Here is a 20,524-nt window from a genome sequence, read left to right as displayed (position 1 = left end):
GTTAAAGATATATATTTTGAGTTTATTTGATTTTAATTGATTATAAATTTTGCAAATCAAATCTCATTTTTGTATCTTCAGTTATTTATCTCTTTATTATTATTAAATTGAAATGATGCAACATAATTCTTATAATTCAAAATTAATGTTATGACATAGACAACAAAATTTCCACCATCAACATTATCCTTTTAGAACTTCAAATAAATACATCCCCATGTTTTACTCAATTCATAACACATTAATAATGTCATATAAATACCACCATAAATTACTTCATTCCTTGATAGTGAAAGGCTTATAGGTTTTGAGTGCCAGACCAATACCTTGGATGGACCCGCAAGCTGCAGCCAATGCCACAAGGAAACAGACCGTGTTCACGAGCTGGAGTCCGACCCACTTACTACTCCATCTTTGGATCCTCTTATTCGCGATGAACATCGATATGGGGAAGTAAACCGTCAGTGGCCAGTACCCGAAAGCGCCTAACAATGATAAAACCTCATTGAAGAATGGAAACAACATGGCTGTGAATGTGGCCAATACCACAAATGAAGTCCTCCAAGTTAGCCTCAGCAAATTAAAGCTTATTTTGATCTTGCCCATCCCAATTGGGTACTCCTTTTTCACAAACTTGGACTTCGGCCACCTTCTCGAAATCTCTGTTTCCACCGCATTAAACAATGGTTGCGCAAATACCTATTCCGAAACCAAATCAACACTTAGAAAAAAGAAGAGATTTATTTTGATTTACCATTTTTTTATGTTGATTGGAAATTTTGTTACATTGGCCAAATTAAGGCCTGGTATAAACAACAGATTTTTTACATGTTCCTTTCTTCAAATGAAACCAAAAAAAAATACACTATATTGAATCATGGTATAAAAAAATAATACAAACCATCATCCAAAAAAAGATTATACTAAGTTTTAACTTTAACGATTTTAGTTGGTACCTGATAGGCGCCTACCAAGTGAACCACAATGCAAATATTAGCCAAGTCGATTAGCCAAAATGGCTCATAGAATCCAAACCCGGTTAGCATGTTCCCTTTAGCAGGGTTTCCTAAGGCAGCATAGCCAATGCAGCCGCTCATTACATAGAAAGTTGTCGTCGTTAAGACCCCTAACATATTGGCTTTTCTCATCACTTTATTCTCGGGCAATGTTGATTTCAGGGTGTCCTTAAAAAACTCATAACTTGTTAAATAACAATTGAATCATATATAATAATTATACTTATAAGTAGTTAGAATTTCTTACTTGAATTTCAACAAGAACTTGAGAGAATGTAAAGGCAAATGCAATGTCCCCTAGAGCCCTAAACATTTTCCAAGTCTTGTCAGCTGCTGATATGCCCAACCCAATTTCCACTCCTGTCAAACTACTCTTCTCTTTTTCCCCTATTATATATACAAATCTAAGTTAACTAGTTCATTATAATTCAATTAATAAAACATAAAATAAATATTTTCTTACCCGAGACAATCTTGGCTAGAGCAAGGCCAATGCCAATGGAGGCGTAAGTGAAAGACATGATGGCAGCGACAATGGAGAGAATTGACAATTTATCGAAACTCGGGATTTGAGACAAGAAAATCTGAACTACCCCCAATCCTATCATGTAAGGATTGTGGGAGAAGCTGCAATTTTCATGGCTCATAGTCTTATGGAAACAGTTTGATTTCTGAATTGCCCTAAGAAATGAAATAATGAATGAATATTGGTTTATCATAAATTTAATTGAGGGATTTGAAGAACATGTAACTTACACCATGCTTATTGATGAGGTGATTGTGTAGCCAATTACCATCCCACAAAGATTGCAATATTGAGCAATCCCACATAATACATGCATTTTCCCACCTGAAAATAAAAATGAAGTCTTTAATTTGTTTTGGTGTTGAAATGAATTGTAATGAATTATTATATACCCAAGTTATTTTTAACAGCTTCCTTGTAGGTATAGTTTCTTTTTCCGGTGAGTGGATCGGGGGAGCGATAGCAGTCAGCTAGTAGATTGGATGTGTATAAAGTTACACACGAAAAACACAGGAGGCTGGTAACTCCGGCCACCCATCCCAGCTGCGCCACCGCCCAAGCTAGAGAAAGAACTCCCGACCCTATAATTGCGGTTATTATGTGTGATGTAGCCGTCCAAACTGTCCCTAAAAGAATATCAGTCAGGATCATTATTCTTAATTTCATGTCAATAGAGATCGATGCATGGTTTCATTTGAAAAAACAAATCAATGAGCTATTGTTTTTTTCAACATAATAATATATATATCATCAAGACTGTGCATGCAAGCAAGCAAGCTAGAAGCTGACCAGTTCTTTTGGGCCTGCCATCATCATCCAAATCTTCTTCATAAGATGGAGGAGGAGGAGGTTGATGATCAGTAAGTTGAATGTGAAACTGCGCCTGATTTTCCATATAGAAAATGCCGCCCTTGATTCTCGATCGATGGATCTCTACTTTCTTTTTTTCTTTCTCTCTATATCTATCTATCTTATATATCTATTCGTGCAAAATGCAGAACTCTGCTGTCGTCTTTCTCTAGACAGTGAACCCCCCTACTCTGGATTCTGGCCCTACATTTTAGCATTTTCTCCTTTATGTGGTCCTATATCTAGTCATCATCAATGCTACTTATTACTTAATTATGTCAATGAATTTATTATGATACCAAGTTTTTAGTAATCTCATTTATATATAACAGGTTTTGTTTAAACTTAAATGTATTTCATCCATAACTTGAAAACCCTATTTTTATTCTTTAGAAAGAAAAAAAAAATCCAAGTAAAAAAGTCCAAATTTGTACTAATAACACCCTGAAAAAACTTTAGAAGTCAAACTACCTTCCACTAAAAAAAACAAAAAAATCTTTGATTTAAAAGAAAAAGAAGAAAAAAAACAAATATAATCAATGTAAAATTTGTCATTTCCTTTTTTCACAGTGTGAAAACAAGTGTAGGGTGAGAATTCAAATGACTAGCCACTACAGGCCAAAATTCATTACAATATTACAGTTGACAATGGCAGTTGTCATTAAGTAATTTATCATTAATGATGAAAGAATGTTAATATTATAACAAATGTAAGTTTTATTTTCTGATTTCTTTTTTCCTTTTCCCCATTTGTAAGGGAAATTGGACGAAATGACCCTAAAGAATATATATTTACATATACGGTGACACGCTAATTTTTATTGCTCTGGTAACCATTTTATTTATTTTTAGACGAAAATACCCTTTTCGCGGCAAGGAAATTTTTTTTATCTAAATACTTAAATTTTTTCATTTCGTCATTTTCTTTCTCTCTCTTCTCTTAATGGCACGGCGGCGACGGAACCCTAAACCTAAATCTAAACGAACACATTATACAGATCGACGACGAAAACTCGTTCTAATATCAGGTGATTGAATCGATTTATGTTATTATTTCCATTGTGTTCATCTTTAAACCCTAAATCATGAAATTTTTTTATTGTTTATCTTATTGTTCATCTTGGTTGTTCATCTTATCGATGATATGTTTGCAGTTGATGATGCTCTAATTCGGTTCCGTTTCAGAGAAGATTCATTTGATTTTCGCGACTTCACGTTTTGCAAAGGGCCTTCGCGTCCGAGACGGTCGATGAGCCCTAATTTGTAAGTCAAGAACTTCTTTAGGTCGGTCTCTCTCCCTCCCTCGATCCAAATTAAGAATCATGTGAATGCTTATTGAATCTTCTTCTAATGATTTATCTTTGATCTTGCCTAGGTTATTTTTGGATTAATTTGTCTTATTATAATGTCTTCTTGCTTGCAGCTTCAATCCCGTGCATTGCTAGTTAGGGCTAGCATTTCTGTACTAGGATCTAGTTGATTATTGAAGAATTCTATCCGTATTCGATCTAGATCATAACCTAATCTCCTTTGTCATTTGTTTTGTTGGTCTCTCTTTGGAAGAAGATAGTGAAAGTATCTACCTTCTTTGGAATGACAGTGGGTGTCTTCGTCTTAGTTTGTGATGGACGTTATTTTTCAACAATTTCAGGCTGTCATTTGACATTATATGAAAAATGTAGATAATGCTATATTTTGACATTATATGAAATTCAATCTTGAAATTCGACAAATTCGATCAGGATTTCATTTCCATTTCGGAAGATCTTCACACTTTTTAATATATTTATTTTATTTTCTTTCACAATGGTTTATTTGCCATATTTAAACGACTACCATCTAAATAATATATATAAATCAAAATCTATAGGAACCCATCACAACACTTTATTTGAAACTGATATTTGTTATATACATCTTTAACAGAAATCACAATTCAATAAGAAAATTGTCTAAAATTTCAACAATGATTTTGTAAGTTATTGGAACATACTATATCTGTAAGAGTATACATCTTTTTTCCTGAAAACTGTACTCCTAAAAGAATGAAACTAATATATAAAAGAAGTTGTTTCCTTCCTCTCATGCTGGCTTTTCTGGCAACATCCCATGCCTTGAGAGGTGCAAGCTCACCGGCTTGGGATGCAAAGAAGGATTCGTAACTGGGTGAATCAAATGCAAAACCTGTATGTTTAGATCCCTCTCGAGTGTATGTTTAGATCCCTCTCGAGGAAGCCGTGCCATTGCAAATCTCCTCGATTCCTCTGGATTGAGCTGGGTAGTACCAACCTCCACCAACCCTATACTGCTACTAATATCTGTTTCATTCGCATGCATTTCCTGAACCATCTGGTGATCATAAGGGAAGGTCAAACATCCTGACAGTTGAGTCAACACTTGTAGAACTGGAAATGGCTACAAATTTATAGATCACCAATGATTGATAAACTTAAAACACAGCCAAGGCCACTACAACTCTCCATTTAAAGAAGTATTTCTTATTCCTTCATTGTACAATCGAGGGTACTGCTTTGAAAGAGATGCACTCACATCCTATTATAAAACACAAACAATTTACTTTTCCGGTTCACGATTATCCAAAATAAATAGAATCAGCCAGAGGCGAAGATATACCTTGTCAAAAAGTCCAAGAACTAAAACTGGTACTGAAGTGAAGATAACATTATACAAAGACTAGAACGTGAAGCCCTTCGCGAAACGTGAAGTCGCGAAAATCAAATGAAGCAATATGAACCAATATGAAACAATATGAAGCAATATGAAACAATATGAACAAATATGAAGGAATATGAACAATAAGAACAGATTAAATTGATTTAGGGTTAGGGTTTGATTAAGAACAACATAAATCGTTTGAAATTAAGAATAGATAATAAGAACATAAATTGATTTAGGGTTTTTAGATGGAGATACTAGAAACATGAACATAAATCGATTTGGATTAGGGTTTGAAATGAAGATATGAAAATATGAACATAAATCTGTATTATAAACATTGATTCAGGGATAAAGTTTTCTTATCTTTTTAGATTCAGGGCGTAGCCGTAGTCGCCGAAGTTTTCGCCGCCGCCAACGAACAAGAACAGAGAGAGAAGATAGAGAAACGAAATGAAGGAAATGAAAAAATTTGAGTATATATATTCACATTGTTCTACTTCGCGAGACGCGAAGTCCCTTCGCATTACGCGAAAAGGGTAATTTCGTCTAAAAAATATAAAGTGGTCACTGGATCAATTATCGGGTGACCAGAGACAAATGGCCTTATCTTCAGGATCGCAAATGGCCTTATCTTCAGTGTCATTTCGTCCAATTTCTTTTTTTTTGCACTGTTTCATTTATATGAAAGTTACCTTTTCCAAAAAAAAAAAATATTATAACAAACGTTTTAATTCTTTTTAAATTAAAAGATATGCATCTTACATACAGTTGTGTACCCCATGAAAACTATACAATAACACAAAACTTTTTCATTCCTTAATTATATAAGTTTATAACAGATTTCATAATCAAACATATAAGCATCAGCATCAGCAGAGATGTAACTGTTATATATTGCATATTAAAGTAACCAGAGATGCAAATTTATGATTGTCTTATTCCATCAATAAGGAAGGAAATAACAATAATGCTACAATGACTATGAAATTCAAGTCCCTTAAACCCCGAATCTTCTCTTGTTGGAACTGAATGACCTGCCCGGTTCCTGAAATTGAATATCTGTAGTAAGAGGCAGGGGATTCCAAACATAGCTAAGAAATTGGCTAAAATATAAAATTGTTTAGTATTACTTACCACCATTATCATGATATCACGGCTCATTTATACTCGAATGTTGGTGGACTAGGCGAATCAAAGCTTTCCAAAACCTGGGTCTTATTTCCGCTGCTGTTACTATTTTCTTGCTTTTTATCTCCGCCAAAAATTCCTCCAAACCATGACGAAGATGATGCTGATGATGGTGATTCTGGTAATTTTGATGATCCATCTCCCAAGGTTCCAATTGTTTGACCAGGAAATTGGGCCATGGGGGGTACACCAGGCATACTTGGTAATGGCTCCTCCATTGGAGGTTGAGCACTCAAGATTTTATTCAGCATGATTCCAGCTCCTTCGATCAAACCCAACAATACTCCACCAAAAACAGCAGACCGTGAAGCAGCACCTAGTCCCTGCCTCATCTGAAGGAAACCCCCAGTGGCAGCACCAGCTATGATCGAGTTCCATGGATCCTCTTTTTGGCGAACATATACCATCGTGCAATCAAACGCCGAAAACAGACCTCCCCAAACAGCAAAACTGCCGCCCACACGAGGTGCATTCATTCGCATGGCTTGATAACCACCGCCTAATCGCTCTCCTTTAGGGGAATTATACGTGCCTTTCAAAAAGTGGAAAGCTGCCCCTCCAACTGCTCCCATGCCAAATGCACCGCCAATATCATCTAGAATTCTATCTGGGCAAGGCTCCCTAGATGTCTCTGGGGTTCCCATGGTTTCTCAATTCAATTTGAAAACTAAAAGAATGGTGATCAGGGGAAGATGAAATCTGCAAATAAAGAATCACATGAAAGTCTAAGTCTCCACTTTCTACAATCCAAAACACAAGCAATCCTATGGACTGTTCAATGATTTGTCAGAGGGCGTATATAACTATCGCTTCAAAATGAAATTAACAACTCAATTACGTAACTACTGCTTTGAAAATTTCTAGGTCGACAAAACGAATAGCAATGGGAAATCGAAATCTTTCAATCTCGCCGTGAGTTGTAAATATAAAAGCTTTCGAGTTTCTAGGTTTAACCAGACAAAAGAAGGGTGATACGTGAACTGGAAGATGAAAAGAACTCATTTTTCTTGCTCTTAGGCAGGGAATAAATCAAAGTCAAGCACGGAGATTAGACCGGTCTAACGATTTACAGACTATTTTGATGTCCAAGAATAATACTACTTATGATTGTGATGAAGATGAGGAACGTAAAAGATTATTCAAATAAAGAACCAGATGCGTAGACATACCTCAAAGAACCCTCCTTCAGTCGGGCGACGGAGAGAGAGAGAGAAAGAGAGTAGGGTTCACCAAAATACATTGAGCTTTCTCAAATTGTATTTTTGTTCTTAAAGTATAATTAAAATTGATTTTTGTAACATTTATTAGTACGAAAATTGTGATGTACTCCATTTAGTAAAAAAAACATATATAAAAAAAAAATTGTAGTGTTAGATATTTTTTATTTTTTTTATTAATTAAATTTTAATTTATTAAAAATAAATAATTAGATCTATAAAATTAAAACAATTAAATGAGAATATAATATTAATTGTCTCATTTTTCTTTCATTCTCTTGGTATTTTATTTTATTCAGTATGTCATATTGTTTAATTAAATCAAATTTTTATTTGAAATAATATTCGTGAGTTATTTGTTACTCATACTCTCAATTGTTAGGTGATCATTTTTTGAGATTTGACACTTTCTTAGGAAGATAAGATACTAATTATCGGATATGAAATTATTTTTATTATTTTAAATAAAAAAAATTCATTTAAATTAATATTTCAGTTGAACCATATCATTATATATTTATCTTCGTTGTCTTGATAATCAAGGTTTAGAAAAAAAGATAATTCCAAAGTACTTATTAGAAATCAATTTCAAGTATTCTCCTAATATTATTATTATTATTATTATTTTTTTATGTTTTTCTTAGCGCGCGTAATTTTTCCAACATTTTTTACCGACCTTCGATTAATGATAATTTTTATTACCGCACAAAATATTTTGTAGAGATTCTCTCAACATCGTTTGCTTAATTTGTTTGACTTACTCAACTTCATCACTTATCGTTACAAATCCTTGGAGTCAAGATTGTTGAATCTTCTCATTAAAATTTTAATTTTTATAAATTTCTCGTATTATCTAATATATATATATTAATTTTCTATATTTAACTTTTTTATTTTAGTTATTATAAAAAAAAAAATCAACTTTTTTTTATCAAGAGGGAAGACAAGTTGAAGGAAGAAAACTAGTTGGGGGCAAAAGAAGGAGTAGATTTTATTTCTCAACCAAATAAATGGTACACACAAAAGCACATATTTACAACACATAATACACTAATAATAATAATAATAATAATAATAGTTTCATCTTCCCTGTCTTTTGCCGTGGTGGTCGATTTTATTTGGCATGAAACCATGTTTATTATATCTATAACTTGGACCACCACATTTTCTTTGATTAATAATTATAAGCTTCTTTTAATACTTCCCTTCCCTCTCCCCCTATTAAGCATAATTCCTTGATGGGCTAGCTTGCATTGACAGCTGAAACAAACCAAACCAAAGATCAAAGACATATATATAGAAGAAATGAGAATCAATCCCATATTGTTTCTGTCATAGATACCTGAAAGTAGGCATCAAGTTTTCTCTTCAGAATGGCATGCTCTTGTTTCACATGTTGGAATGTCCTTATGCATCTAGAACCATACCAATCAAACTAATCAAATATTATTCACTTTTCATAACCGCCATTATATTCAAATCTCTTTTCAAATATATATTACCCTTCAGCATTTCCAGCTTTGCAGTATTCTCGAAACAGACTGCAATCACTCTTCACCTTTTTAGCTCCTATACTGCAACCAAAAGTGTGTCAATGTTTAATCAGTCTCTGTGTACCTGATGATTTGCATTCTAAAACAGAGCATACCTTGAGCTGCTTCCCTTGAACTGGTGCATGTAATCATCCAGCTTGATGAAATCGTGAGGGTTATATGTCCTGTTTGATAAGTATTTATTATTACTATTCTCACATACATGTCCAAGTCTAACTTAAAATATACTTACAGTGCATCATCAATATTTCGGATCATTCTAGCCGAATCACTGTAAAACAAGTTGACAATTTCCTCAACAAAATTAGGATTAGCTTCATCCTGCAATTCTTCCAGTTGAACAAACTGTTCATCAAGATATCCCTACGTAAAATAATACTAATGGTTAAGATCACTTCTCATTTGTATGTTCGTGTTTTTCTTTTTGTAGCAAGTCTACCAATAGAAACTAAAACCTGATCAAATAAGGATTTCCTCATTAAGGCTAGATGACGCTGCAAATGATTTCCTTCCATAGTTAGATGGAGTACAATGTGTGGGAATTGTATTTAATCCAAAGATATAAGTTATTGTGTTTGAATGGTTTAACAATGGCAGTGGCTTTTATATACTGATAGAGAAAGAGGCGGAAAAAAAAATCTAGGGGCACCTGGCAAGAGAATATGATGACTGTGCGGATTGTTTTTCCTCATCGAGGATGTGTGTTTTTTGTTATAGGAGAATCTCAAAAGGGGATGTAGATGATGGTACCCTTTCATTTTCCTTTAAGAGAATATACTTTATTGAGGCTTTTGTGGGGAAGGACATTGCATTCACCGAGAATATAAGAAAAAAAAAAACATGGCTAATGAATTTTAACAAACTATATTGGAAGCAATAATTCACAACTAAAAATGAAGAAAATAACCAAGTTTCCAAAGACATAGAACCCAAAAAATAATCAGATTTGGATTCAGAGCTAGTTATCAGTTCCAAATAGAGATGTTATAAGTCAAATGAACAGCTAGTTTTGTGTAAAAAAAAGGTATAACTTCTTGCCTTCTTTTGTATAATAAGGAAATGAAATCAACCTACTTATTTCAGATTCAGGCTAGCACTGCATATGAGGCATATTAAGCATAAAGATTGAGTAAAGACCAATTATTAGAGAGATTAAACGGAGTTTTGTGAATTAAAATCATTAACTGCACATTATTTTGTAAGCAATAATTTGATAACTAGGCTGATCTTGAACTGGGAAAAAAGGAACAGAATCATGGATTACCTAAAGAGGAAAAAATAAAAAAAGCTAAGAAAATACCTAAAATAATCATTGAAATGAGATGATTACCTTTAGCTTTTTTCCCATTATGAGAAGTGGTCCATGTTATGTCTTTGTGTCCATCCCTCAGCAATTGCAGCTGTTGAACCATAGAAGAGTCCAGACAGGTCACAGCCTTTATTCCACAAGCACTTACCTTCCTCCTCCTCGCACAATTATGCAAACAGAAGAAGCAGGAGAAAGAGAAGTAGAGGGAATACACAACACCACTGGACCTTGCATGGTCTCTATCATTATTTCACTAGTTGGTGGGCACATACTTTCCTTTGTTAAAAAAAGGATTTAAAGCTGTGAATGGGCTGAAATGGATCAGAATAGCATTGTTCTATGTTTTGTTTTTCTTCACCTTTCATTGGACAAAACATTATTCTCTCCCTTATATCAGTATTGCCCCTTATTGATAAGACAAACACGCTGGACATGATAAACCAATAGAAATTAACTTAACTAACACTCTTATTCAATTTGTTCAATAGAATAAAAACAGCATTGGGCTAGTTTTTTCTAATAATATCTTCATATGCAAGTTCAGAATTTAAATGAGAGTCTTTCTTTGTGGACTGAAGATCATACAAATCGGATCCAACTCCAACAGTTGAGACAGAAGATAAAGCAAACACTATTATGGACAAAGATAATAATAGTGTTTTAAGAAGTTGGGTAGTAGTAGGGGTATCACATGGAGAGAATTAAGGTGTCGGTTTAAAGAAAGCAAATAAATCTTTCAGAATTGGACAAAAAGTATTGAGAAAGCAAATAGAAGAAATATAAAAGGAAACCTTCAAAGTGAATAGTATGCACTTCAATTCGATATTCATATGATAGAGAAGCCTAAACTGGAAAGGAGAAGAAGTGCAAGGATTCATAAGCTTAGTGAAGAGAGTTCTCAAACTAATTCGAAGTCTGGTTGAAGAGGATTGAGATTTGAATATCCTTGTTTGATTTGGCTTTTCAGTTTGGCTAAGTGAAGTTGAATGCTTTTCCCTTCCCATTTCTTCTTCTCTTTCAACATTCATTTACTTTTCTTCATTGTTTGTATTGAAAAAAGTAAATTTGGCGACCTAATTCGTGACAACTTTATTTATGCAAAGTTACAAAATTATTGAGGCATGTATACCATCTCTCCTTTCTTTTGCATCTCAAACATTTTCATATATTTTCACCACAATCACTACACTAATAGCAAAAGTAATTGCTGATTATGAGAGGGGGAAAATTCATAATTTTCACTTTCCATAACCAGATCAGGATGCTTTCAAAAAGTTGGTGATTCTGTTCACAAAAGCTTTGTACTTCTTCTTAAAAGTTAAAACATTTTCATTAGAACACGATTACGCAGAAGTTAGGTAATCATGATGAAACGTCCAAACCACCCAATCAAGTTTAATACAAGCTATGACAAGAGATGCCATATTGCGACAATAACTGTTCATAAAGAATCATGACACATGCAGAACATATAATAGAGCATGGCCTTGTTTTATTGTTTGGTTTGGTAGGATTCCTCTTATCAAAAATATATATATCAAATCACTTCATTTTGACCTCAAATTGATATATTATGAAATTAGTAGTCCAATAATACTAATTATCTAAATATTTTAATACTTTTAAAAACCTCTTCTGCATAAAACCCCAAAATAACTGCATGTAGTGGCTAGACTATGTAAGAAAAAAATAAAATTTGTAACTATCAGACTGCAAATCAAAATGGTAAGAATATATGATGGTCCAATCTGGAAAATGAAATGTTGGCTTAACTGGAACGCAGAAGGTGCTAGCTTCTTCTTGTCAGCATGTATGTGCTCATGTGAATAAATCTGGATAAATGCCAAATAGTGGATGATGAATCACTCAATCTAAAGCTCCCTTCCCATCACATGTGACTGTATATATGTCCTTCCTCTTTGACACATGTTCTATTCTTCTCAAACTTTAACATTTAAATAAAATTAACTAAAGCAAAAATATGTATGAATCTGCAAATGTAGAAAATTGATTACCGTGTAAGGAGATTTGCTATAGTCACATCATAAAGCATCTGCAAGAGTTTCATGAACCTTGAACAAGCTTGGTCCAGTTCATAATTTCACAACTACAACAAATTTAATCTGCATAAGATGGAGCTGTTAATAAAGATAAGCCATTTTCAATTGGTTGATCATTGATTCTTTTACACAAACAGTGAGATCACGGAATTAAATAATTGATTGGGATTTCATTACTCATTAATAAAAAAATACAGGATTGGATTTCTCTCTTATTGTTACATAAGCCAAAGCAAAAAACCGTGACACATATGCCCAGTTTAGTAAAATGAAACTTACTAGTAAACTAGTACTACTACTCTGAATAATAGTAATAATACAAAGATTAAAACACACACTATTAAGACAGGAAATTGGAACATAAGTAATAAAACTCTGCAGGTTTTAACCATCCTTGATGGATTTTCTTCAACGGTAGTAACGGTACACTGGGCTGTACATGCAGCTTTCTGCAAACTTGACTAGATTATCGGGGCGAGGGAGACGTGAGGCTAGGCCTGTTAAGGAAAACAAAACATGTATTAGAGTATGTAAGCAAACATGAACCAGAAATGAGAGCAATTTCTCTTTGGAGAAAGAAATTTTACCCAGCTCATATGCCTTGGCAGCTACTTTAGCAGCAATCTGGGCTGAGATCTCCCTGATATTGGTGAATGGCGGGTAAATCAATCCCTTCTCATAGTTTGCATCAGTCGCTTGTGCTGCCAAAGCTTCCGCTGTTCAACAGAATTCAAATGCCAATATTAGAAAACAAATTTTAATATATATATATATATATGTCATTGTTTTTCTGCACTTACAAGCTGCTAATAGCATATCGTCGTGCACACGAATTGTACCGGACATAATCAAACCCAAACCAAACCCGGGGAATATATATGCGTTGTTTGCCTGCATGAGAACGATATTGGGATGAATACAAGTTTGTATGGGCAGGAGATTTGTTAAAACAGAGTTTTTGAGAAGGGAGAAGAGGTTAGGACCTGGCCTGGCACGTAAACCTTCCCATTGTACTCAACAGGGTCAAACGGACTTCCACTGGCAAAGATTGCACGGCCCTACAAATACCACAAAATATGAGTTGGTTTGTTTTTTTATCTAAACACCATCTTCCCCAAAATGAAATTTCTGAATTTATCTTGTTAAAAGCGTCTTACCTCGCTCCATGTATAAGCTTCCTCAGCTGTACATTCAGATTGAGAAGTTGGGTTTGAAAGGGAAAAGATGACAGGTTTCTGCAAGTAGTAATTTATTCAAAATTAGTTAGCACAACCATGCTTTTTTTCTTTATTTTGTTCTATAAAAGAGAGAGGGAGGGAGAACCTTATTGAAGGATGCAATGGCTTCGATAACATCTTTTGTAAATGTTTTTCCAACTCCAGATGTTCCAATCAGGACAGTCGGCTTAATTGCCTGGGAAAGAAAAAAAAATGAGAATAAGATAATAACTTGAAACTTCGATTAGAGCATAACAAGAAAAAAGATCTCCCACCTTGACAGCCTCCAGAAGAGTCTTGACAGGTTCGTGTTCATGAGCCCATGGCTTCTTGAAATGCTGAAGGGATTCCTTGCGAGAGCTAACAAGCAGTCCCTGTAAGAGGATATATATTATTATTAATATCATCAAATTTTCTGTATTCATGATTACATGGTAAACTGCTATGATGGTTACCTTCGAGTCCACAAGCCAAATCTTCTTGCGTGTCTCTTCCACAGGAATATTTGTCTGTCAATACCAATTTTAGCAGTTGTCATCAGAAACCTTTGCAAATAGAGTATTAGTAATTATTATCGTATGATGAAAACGAGCAAATACCTTCTTTGATATTTCAAGAGCGATGAGTTCAGCTATACCAGTTCCAGCCTTGAAGGTGGAAAAAACAGCAGCTTATTATTAGAAAAGACAGAAACAAATAAAGCTCATTTGCCAACATATTTGAAGGCTAAGAAACTCACCTCTCCGGCACCAAGGAACAAGAATGTATGGTCAGACAAGGCTCCGCCAGTTAATTTCAAAGCTGAAACAAGCCCAGCTAGCACCACGGATGCAGTTCCCTGAATGGAGGAAAGAGCTCATTAGATCATATATATTCTCATTTAGTAGAAATACAAATATAAATTAACTGCTCTTTAAGATTCTACCTGTATGTCATCATTAAACACAAGATGACTTGTACGGTATTTCGATAGAAGCTCAAATGCATTGTGGTTGGCAAAGTCTTCAAACTGAGGAGGACAAAAATAGATGAGTTAAAGAAATTGTACACATAAAAGCTAATTGTACCATCTTAGAGATAAGAAACCAACCTGAATGAGAACTTTCTCCCCATAATTCTGTTTAACAGCAGACATGAACTCCTCAAGAAGCTCTGCGTATTCCTGCATTGGAGAAACAAAATTATTGAGATCTAAGAACCACATACATAAAGGATTTCAAACAAGGGAACATAGAGAAATGGAAGGGATGAAGAATTTCACCTGTCCGGTTGCCCTCCTTTGCTTGAGACCAATATAGAACTCATCATTCAACAACTTCTCATTGTTGGTACCAACATCAATGGTGATGGGTAAACACTGCATATTAAATATAGTAGTTCAGTAATGTACCCCAAAGAAAAAATGCCAGAAATAAGGAGACAAGTTCTTCATTTTTTACTACACCCTTTGTTGCATCTTATTTGACCAAGTTTTCTTTATTTCTAAGTGTCAGTTTACAAAAGCTCGTGATAGTCAACAATTTTAAATTAGTGAATCAAGTACAGATGCATTTTTCTTGCACACTTAAAAAGAAAATTAAAAGTTTACATTGTTTAACAATGAATTATTAGACATACCGCTGAAGGACGAACACCTCCAAGAGCTGTGTAGAGAGACAGTTTTCCTACAGGAATACCCATTCCCTGCATATTTCGCATATCAGCTTAGAACAGCTATTTGGAGATCGGAGGACTAAAGAAAATCATCATAGGACATGAAAATGATACCTGGCAGCCAAGATCCCCAAGACCCAATATACGCTCACCATCAGTAACAACAATGACTTGAATACTTTTCTCAGGCCAGTTCTTGAGCACTTCAAGAATCTTTCCCCTGAAAATTTACTCTAGTCAATAAGAACCCATGCTTCATACTTCCCCAAGAAAATGAATCCGAGGCCAACTTAAGAAATTATGCATAAATGTTAGGGAAATTTAAGTTTGGATTATCTATGTAAAACCGTACTTCTCTTTCAAACTGATGAAAAGACCCTGTGGACGCCTGAAAATACTTCCATACTTTTGACAAGCTTCACCAACTGTTGGAGTGTACACAACTGGGAGCAATTCCTCAACGTTATCAATAAGAAGTTTGTAAAATAGCCTTTCATTTCTCTCCTGCCATGCCAATGTTCATAAAACATATCAGTAAGAAGTATTCAAACAGATTCAATCAATAGATAGTCTACCTGAAGATCCATCATTGCAATGTATCTTTGGAGTGGAACGTCATACTGACGAAGATTGTGCATCAATTTCTTCTCCTGATTTAAAAGAATACAGTTAATCTCATTAGTCTTAGCAATATAACATCATATTACATGATTAAGTTTAAATGGAGAGAAATATTCACTAACTTGAAGGGCTTGAGAAGAAATTGAAGGGGGGAGTAGGCCTCGAAGGTAATGGGCATCCCTCTCTTGCTCAGTGAAGGCAAGTCCCTTGTTGTAATGAGGATCACGCAACAAACTATATCCACTGCAATTAACACGATTCAACGATTTAGTCTAACTTAGATAGCAAATAATGAAGTAGGAAAACAAGAAATTATGGAGAAAACTGAGATTTGAAGTTACCTAGCGACAGAGACCGTCCAGGGCGTAACGAGCTGATCAATGGTGGCACTGTCCTCACCGTAAACATCCTCAACGCCGCCAGCGACGCCGGATTTGTCTTCCAAGTCAAGCACAGACTTTCCGTTGGAATTAGAACTCTCCGTTGCCATTTGAATCTGGGTTTCTGAAAATAAAATTAACTCTGGTGGGTGGGGGGAATGCAGAGAATCACAAGAAGAACTATAATAATAATAAGAGTCGTTAATTGTGTTTGGGATGAATACCATCAAGACAGACGCCCGCCTTTTATAGCAACTACCAAAACAAACATAAATTATTATTTATTTTTAATACTACTCTGACAACGACTAAGCTAATTAATTTATTTATTTATTTATTCTACTTTTTCTCATATTCAAATCATCAGCACGTCATTCACGACCCATATCACCAATTTTTTAAAATTTAGTGGTTTGTATTATCGATTCCATTTTAACTTTGAAATCGAATTTATATAATTTTTAGTACATCTAGTATGACCATATAATTGATTTATTATATCTTCAGATTAAAATAACATGTTAATAATAATGATAAATTTATTTAATTTATAAATAGAAATTTTGATTGGAGTACTTAGAACATTTATTTAAATAAATTTTAATGTTAAAGTCAATTATGAAAATATGTGTTTTTTTAATTAAAAAAAATTAAAATATATTAATGATAGAGAGAGAAAATTGAAAAAGAGAATTAGAGAAAAAATGAAATCACGATGAGAGAGGTTAGGAGAGAGAATGATTATTTTTTCCAATCAGAATGCATTACATCCCTTTTCCATTATAGTTTTTAAAAAAAAATCCCATCATTTCTCATGTTAATATTTAATGATATTTTAATAATAATTAAATGATATGATTAATAAATAAGTAAATAAATTAATGTTTAATTTTGTTAAATTTAAAAATACGAACAATCTCTGAATTTGAAATAATAAACAAGAATATTAATTTTGATGTTAGTGGAATGGCATATTTTGTGAATTGTGGTAATAATTGTGTGACTTTTCTGTGATTTCATTTCCGCGTTTCTATGGTCAAGAGAGAGGATCGAGACAGGGAGACCACAATGGGAATGACTAGAACCGTAATTTAATTTAATTTTAAATTTATTTTCTGAACTAAGTTATCTCATTAACTTCATTTTAATTAATGATATTATTATTGATAATTAAATTTAAAAGACATTTATTTTCTTAATTAAAACTTTTTAAATTTGAATTATAATGTATGGTAAATTTAAAATATATTATTATATAGTTATACTAAATATAAAACTTTTAACTATTTAGATTAAAAATAAAATAATATTAATGAGTTCGCCTCATTTTCATTAAAAGTGTGTTGTTATTTATTACCACATATATGATATTTTTATTAACTCTTCATAAGACTGTGACGGTGAAAATTGAAAAAATAATGTATAATTTTTTGTAGAAATCTTCTAACTCAACGTTTTGTCATATAGTTAGTTGGGATAAGGTTAAATGTTCTAAAAATCAATGAGTCTTGGATATTCGTGATCTTAATTATTTTATTTAATAAGACTCTTTTATCAAAATGGTGTAATAGATTTGCAACGAAGCCGAATAGTCTTTAGGCATCGATGATCAGATATAAATATGATCGTGATTGATCTAGTTGTTTCACTAAAATGTCTAATTATCCAACGGGGTGGAGTATTTTGAGAGAAATTTATTTTATATAGAAAAATTTTCGTGAGCAATCTACATTCATTGTGGGGTATGTAGGGGTGAGCATTAGCTGGATTAATCTGAAATCCAATCCAATCTGAATCATAAATACTAATTCGAATTGGATATTTCGGATTGAATTGAGATCGGATTGAATTAAATCGGATTGGATTATGATTATCTAAATTATCCAAACTATCTAAATAAAAATATATTTTTTAATTTATTTCTTTTTAAATTAAATTTCATCTCAATATAATATATATTTTACTTATCATCACTTTTGACAACGATATTTATTTTTATTTATTTTTTATTATTTTTTTAAATTCAAATTTAATAATAATAATAAAAATCGGAATTTAAAAAAAAACAGTAAAAAATAAAAAAAAAATTGTTGACTAATTTCAAGTTGATATATATAAATATTTTTTAGTTTGAATTATCCAAACCATTTTCAATCCAATCCGTATCCGATCAGTATTAGTTAGTAAAATGGTTTGGATTACGGATTAGATAAATTTAGTTTGGATTTAATACGGATCGGACAAAACGGATTGGTTTTACCCATTTGTTCATCCCTAGGGGTATGGTTCTTCGATCAAATTTTGGAACGACATTTTGTGTAATGTCAAAAGTTTAGCTATGATGTATCGTGAGCTTTCTTCCATTGTTATATGTAATAATGTCACAGTTAAAGAAATGTTTGATCATCGATCTAGGAGTTTCGTTAGCCGAATTAGATATAAAAGGAGATTAAATATTATGAAGAGTTTATCCCAAAATGGAGTTTAACTTTTGGTAGGATGCAAATAAGTGTCTTCGTTTGAACAAAACGTTATGTGTTGTCAAGACATAAATAGTTTTCATGCGGGGCATTGCTACAAGTTGTTCTCTATGATGATTTCATATAATTTTGTTGGGAGAAACTTTAGGAGTCAAATATTCCATTTAAAATCTCATTCTTTGAATGAAGCGTTATTCACAATGAAAATCTTATAAATTATATATGCATAAAAAAATATTGTATTATGGTTAGTCGTTGTCGTATGTGTCACGAGAATGTTGAATCGACAACTCACTTTTGTATTTTCAATGGACGGTTAGTATCTGGAGTTTTTTGTGAAGTATTATTGGGATTAACGCAATTTTACTCGTGTTTTTGATCTATTTCATACGATTAATCATATTCCTAAGCTTAATGTGCGAAAATAATGAGGGATTAACTCAAGGAGTTGGGTGATGTACGAGTCATTAGGTAGTTGATGAAAAGTTTGGAATGATGCGACTTATATGACATGTCTACATATTTGAGTTATCATCTTAATTAATTTTTGGTGGAATGTCTAGTTGAAGATAAATTATCGAATTTCAATGATCGTAATTGTTTGATTCGTATTATTCATAATGCTATTAATTGAGATAACTATATGTAATTTATCTACATATTTGGGTATAATTTTTTGTTTTCTATTATTTTATTTTTATTTTTTTACTTTCTTGTTTTGTCGTGTGCGTTTAAATAAATTGACGAATTTTGAGAAAATTTTATAATTGTAATTCAATCTCAATTTTATGTTTGAAAAAAACGAATAGGATAAAAAAAAGTTAATATATATTAAATATATTTTTAAATATTATTTTGACATAACCAATTAAGATAGTTCAAGTAACAATAATTATTTTTTAAGTTTAAAATTTCATTAAGAAAATATAATTTCAACATGTTAACCTCATAAATTCAAAAAGAATATTATTCTTTATTTTAACTTTCTAAATTCAAAACAAAATATCGATTTAATATTTTAACTTTTTAAATTATATATATATATATATATATATATATATATATATATATATATATATATATATATATAATATTAGTTTAAAATGTTAACTTACTAAAATTAAAAAAGAAAAAAAAATATCGGTTTGATATTTTAAATCTTAAATTAAAAAAAATATTATCGATTGAAAACTTTAATCGTGTTTTAAATGATAAAATAATAAGTTATTTTGTTTGAAAAACGTAAAAAAAAAAATTATATTTCCGAACTAAAAAAATAAAATTAAGAATTACTAATTCTAATTTTAATTCTAAGGTTTTACCAAACTTAAAAATTGGATGTTAATCTCAACTTTAATTTTAATGTAAATTTCAATATAAATAAAATATACCCTTATTAATTTATTAAATATACCCTTTCACCCATTATTATATATATTAACATTTTACTATGTTAAGGCCTAAAAAAAACATATATATATATATATATATATATATATATATATATATATATATATATATTTTAAGAAATACTCTCCAAGATCAACACAATATTTCAATGAAACCAGAAATCCAAAACAGAAATCAAAGGAATAAGAAGAAGACACAAATTTGATATCGGAGTTCAGCCCAAATCGGACCTACGTCTCCGTCAAGCTCAGCTTGGAGCTTGATTCCATTATAAAGAAAAAGTATCAGATTACAATCGCTCACACTATCTTTCCTTTTTCTTACACACCTTTCTTTGCAAGAATTCTTCACCAAAATCTCTCAAGA

General features: G+C 32.4%; 4 protein-coding genes across 4 annotated transcripts; all 4 read right to left on the bottom strand.

Annotated features, from left to right (window-relative positions):
• Positions 1–220: 220 nt before the first annotated feature.
• On the bottom strand, positions 221–2,438 carry LOC124932326 (amino acid permease 8-like). The gene is made up of 7 exons (XM_047472947.1): positions 2,332–2,438; positions 1,935–2,168; positions 1,773–1,866; positions 1,480–1,697; positions 1,264–1,403; positions 957–1,184; positions 221–699 (listed from the first exon to the last, which is right to left on the bottom strand). Exons 1-7 carry the CDS (start codon positions 2,435–2,437, stop codon positions 277–279), a joined length of 1,443 nt encoding a protein of 480 aa, XP_047328903.1. The 5' UTR covers position 2,438; the 3' UTR covers positions 221–276.
• A 3,341-nt stretch (positions 2,439–5,779) lies between these two features.
• LOC124930698 (mitochondrial import inner membrane translocase subunit TIM17-2-like) lies at positions 5,780–7,521 on the bottom strand. Its single transcript, XM_047471039.1, has 3 exons — positions 7,428–7,521; positions 6,205–6,957; positions 5,780–6,115 (listed from the first exon to the last, which is right to left on the bottom strand). The coding sequence occupies exon 2, from the start codon at positions 6,900–6,902 to the stop codon at positions 6,228–6,230; it is 675 nt and encodes a 224-aa protein (XP_047326995.1). The 5' UTR covers positions 6,903–6,957; positions 7,428–7,521; the 3' UTR covers positions 5,780–6,115; positions 6,205–6,227.
• Positions 7,522–8,446: 925 nt separating this feature from the next.
• Positions 8,447–9,617, bottom strand: LOC124931649 (histidine-containing phosphotransfer protein 4). The gene is made up of 6 exons (XM_047472163.1): positions 9,484–9,617; positions 9,261–9,391; positions 9,124–9,192; positions 8,978–9,049; positions 8,818–8,890; positions 8,447–8,735 (listed from the first exon to the last, which is right to left on the bottom strand). Exons 1-6 carry the CDS (start codon positions 9,541–9,543, stop codon positions 8,697–8,699), a joined length of 444 nt encoding a protein of 147 aa, XP_047328119.1. The 5' UTR covers positions 9,544–9,617; the 3' UTR covers positions 8,447–8,696.
• Positions 9,618–12,547: 2,930 nt separating this feature from the next.
• LOC124929424 (NADP-dependent malic enzyme-like) lies at positions 12,548–16,469 on the bottom strand. Its single transcript, XM_047469780.1, has 19 exons — positions 16,230–16,469; positions 16,011–16,131; positions 15,843–15,917; positions 15,620–15,771; positions 15,382–15,487; positions 15,232–15,297; positions 14,876–14,971; positions 14,705–14,776; positions 14,540–14,623; positions 14,354–14,452; positions 14,214–14,261; positions 14,070–14,123; positions 13,890–13,988; positions 13,721–13,810; positions 13,555–13,632; positions 13,381–13,455; positions 13,198–13,288; positions 12,985–13,113; positions 12,548–12,894 (listed from the first exon to the last, which is right to left on the bottom strand). Exons 1-19 carry the CDS (start codon positions 16,376–16,378, stop codon positions 12,806–12,808), a joined length of 1,773 nt encoding a protein of 590 aa, XP_047325736.1. The 5' UTR covers positions 16,379–16,469; the 3' UTR covers positions 12,548–12,805.
• Between the last annotated feature and the right edge of the window lie 4,055 nt (positions 16,470–20,524).

The sequence above is a fragment of the Impatiens glandulifera genome, chromosome 3, assembly GCF_907164915.1.
Source record: "Impatiens glandulifera chromosome 3, dImpGla2.1, whole genome shotgun sequence".
NCBI lineage: Eukaryota > Viridiplantae > Streptophyta > Magnoliopsida > Ericales > Balsaminaceae > Impatiens > Impatiens glandulifera.
Note: the sequence above shows the minus strand (reverse complement) of the source record. Positions and strands in the feature narration are given on the sequence as shown.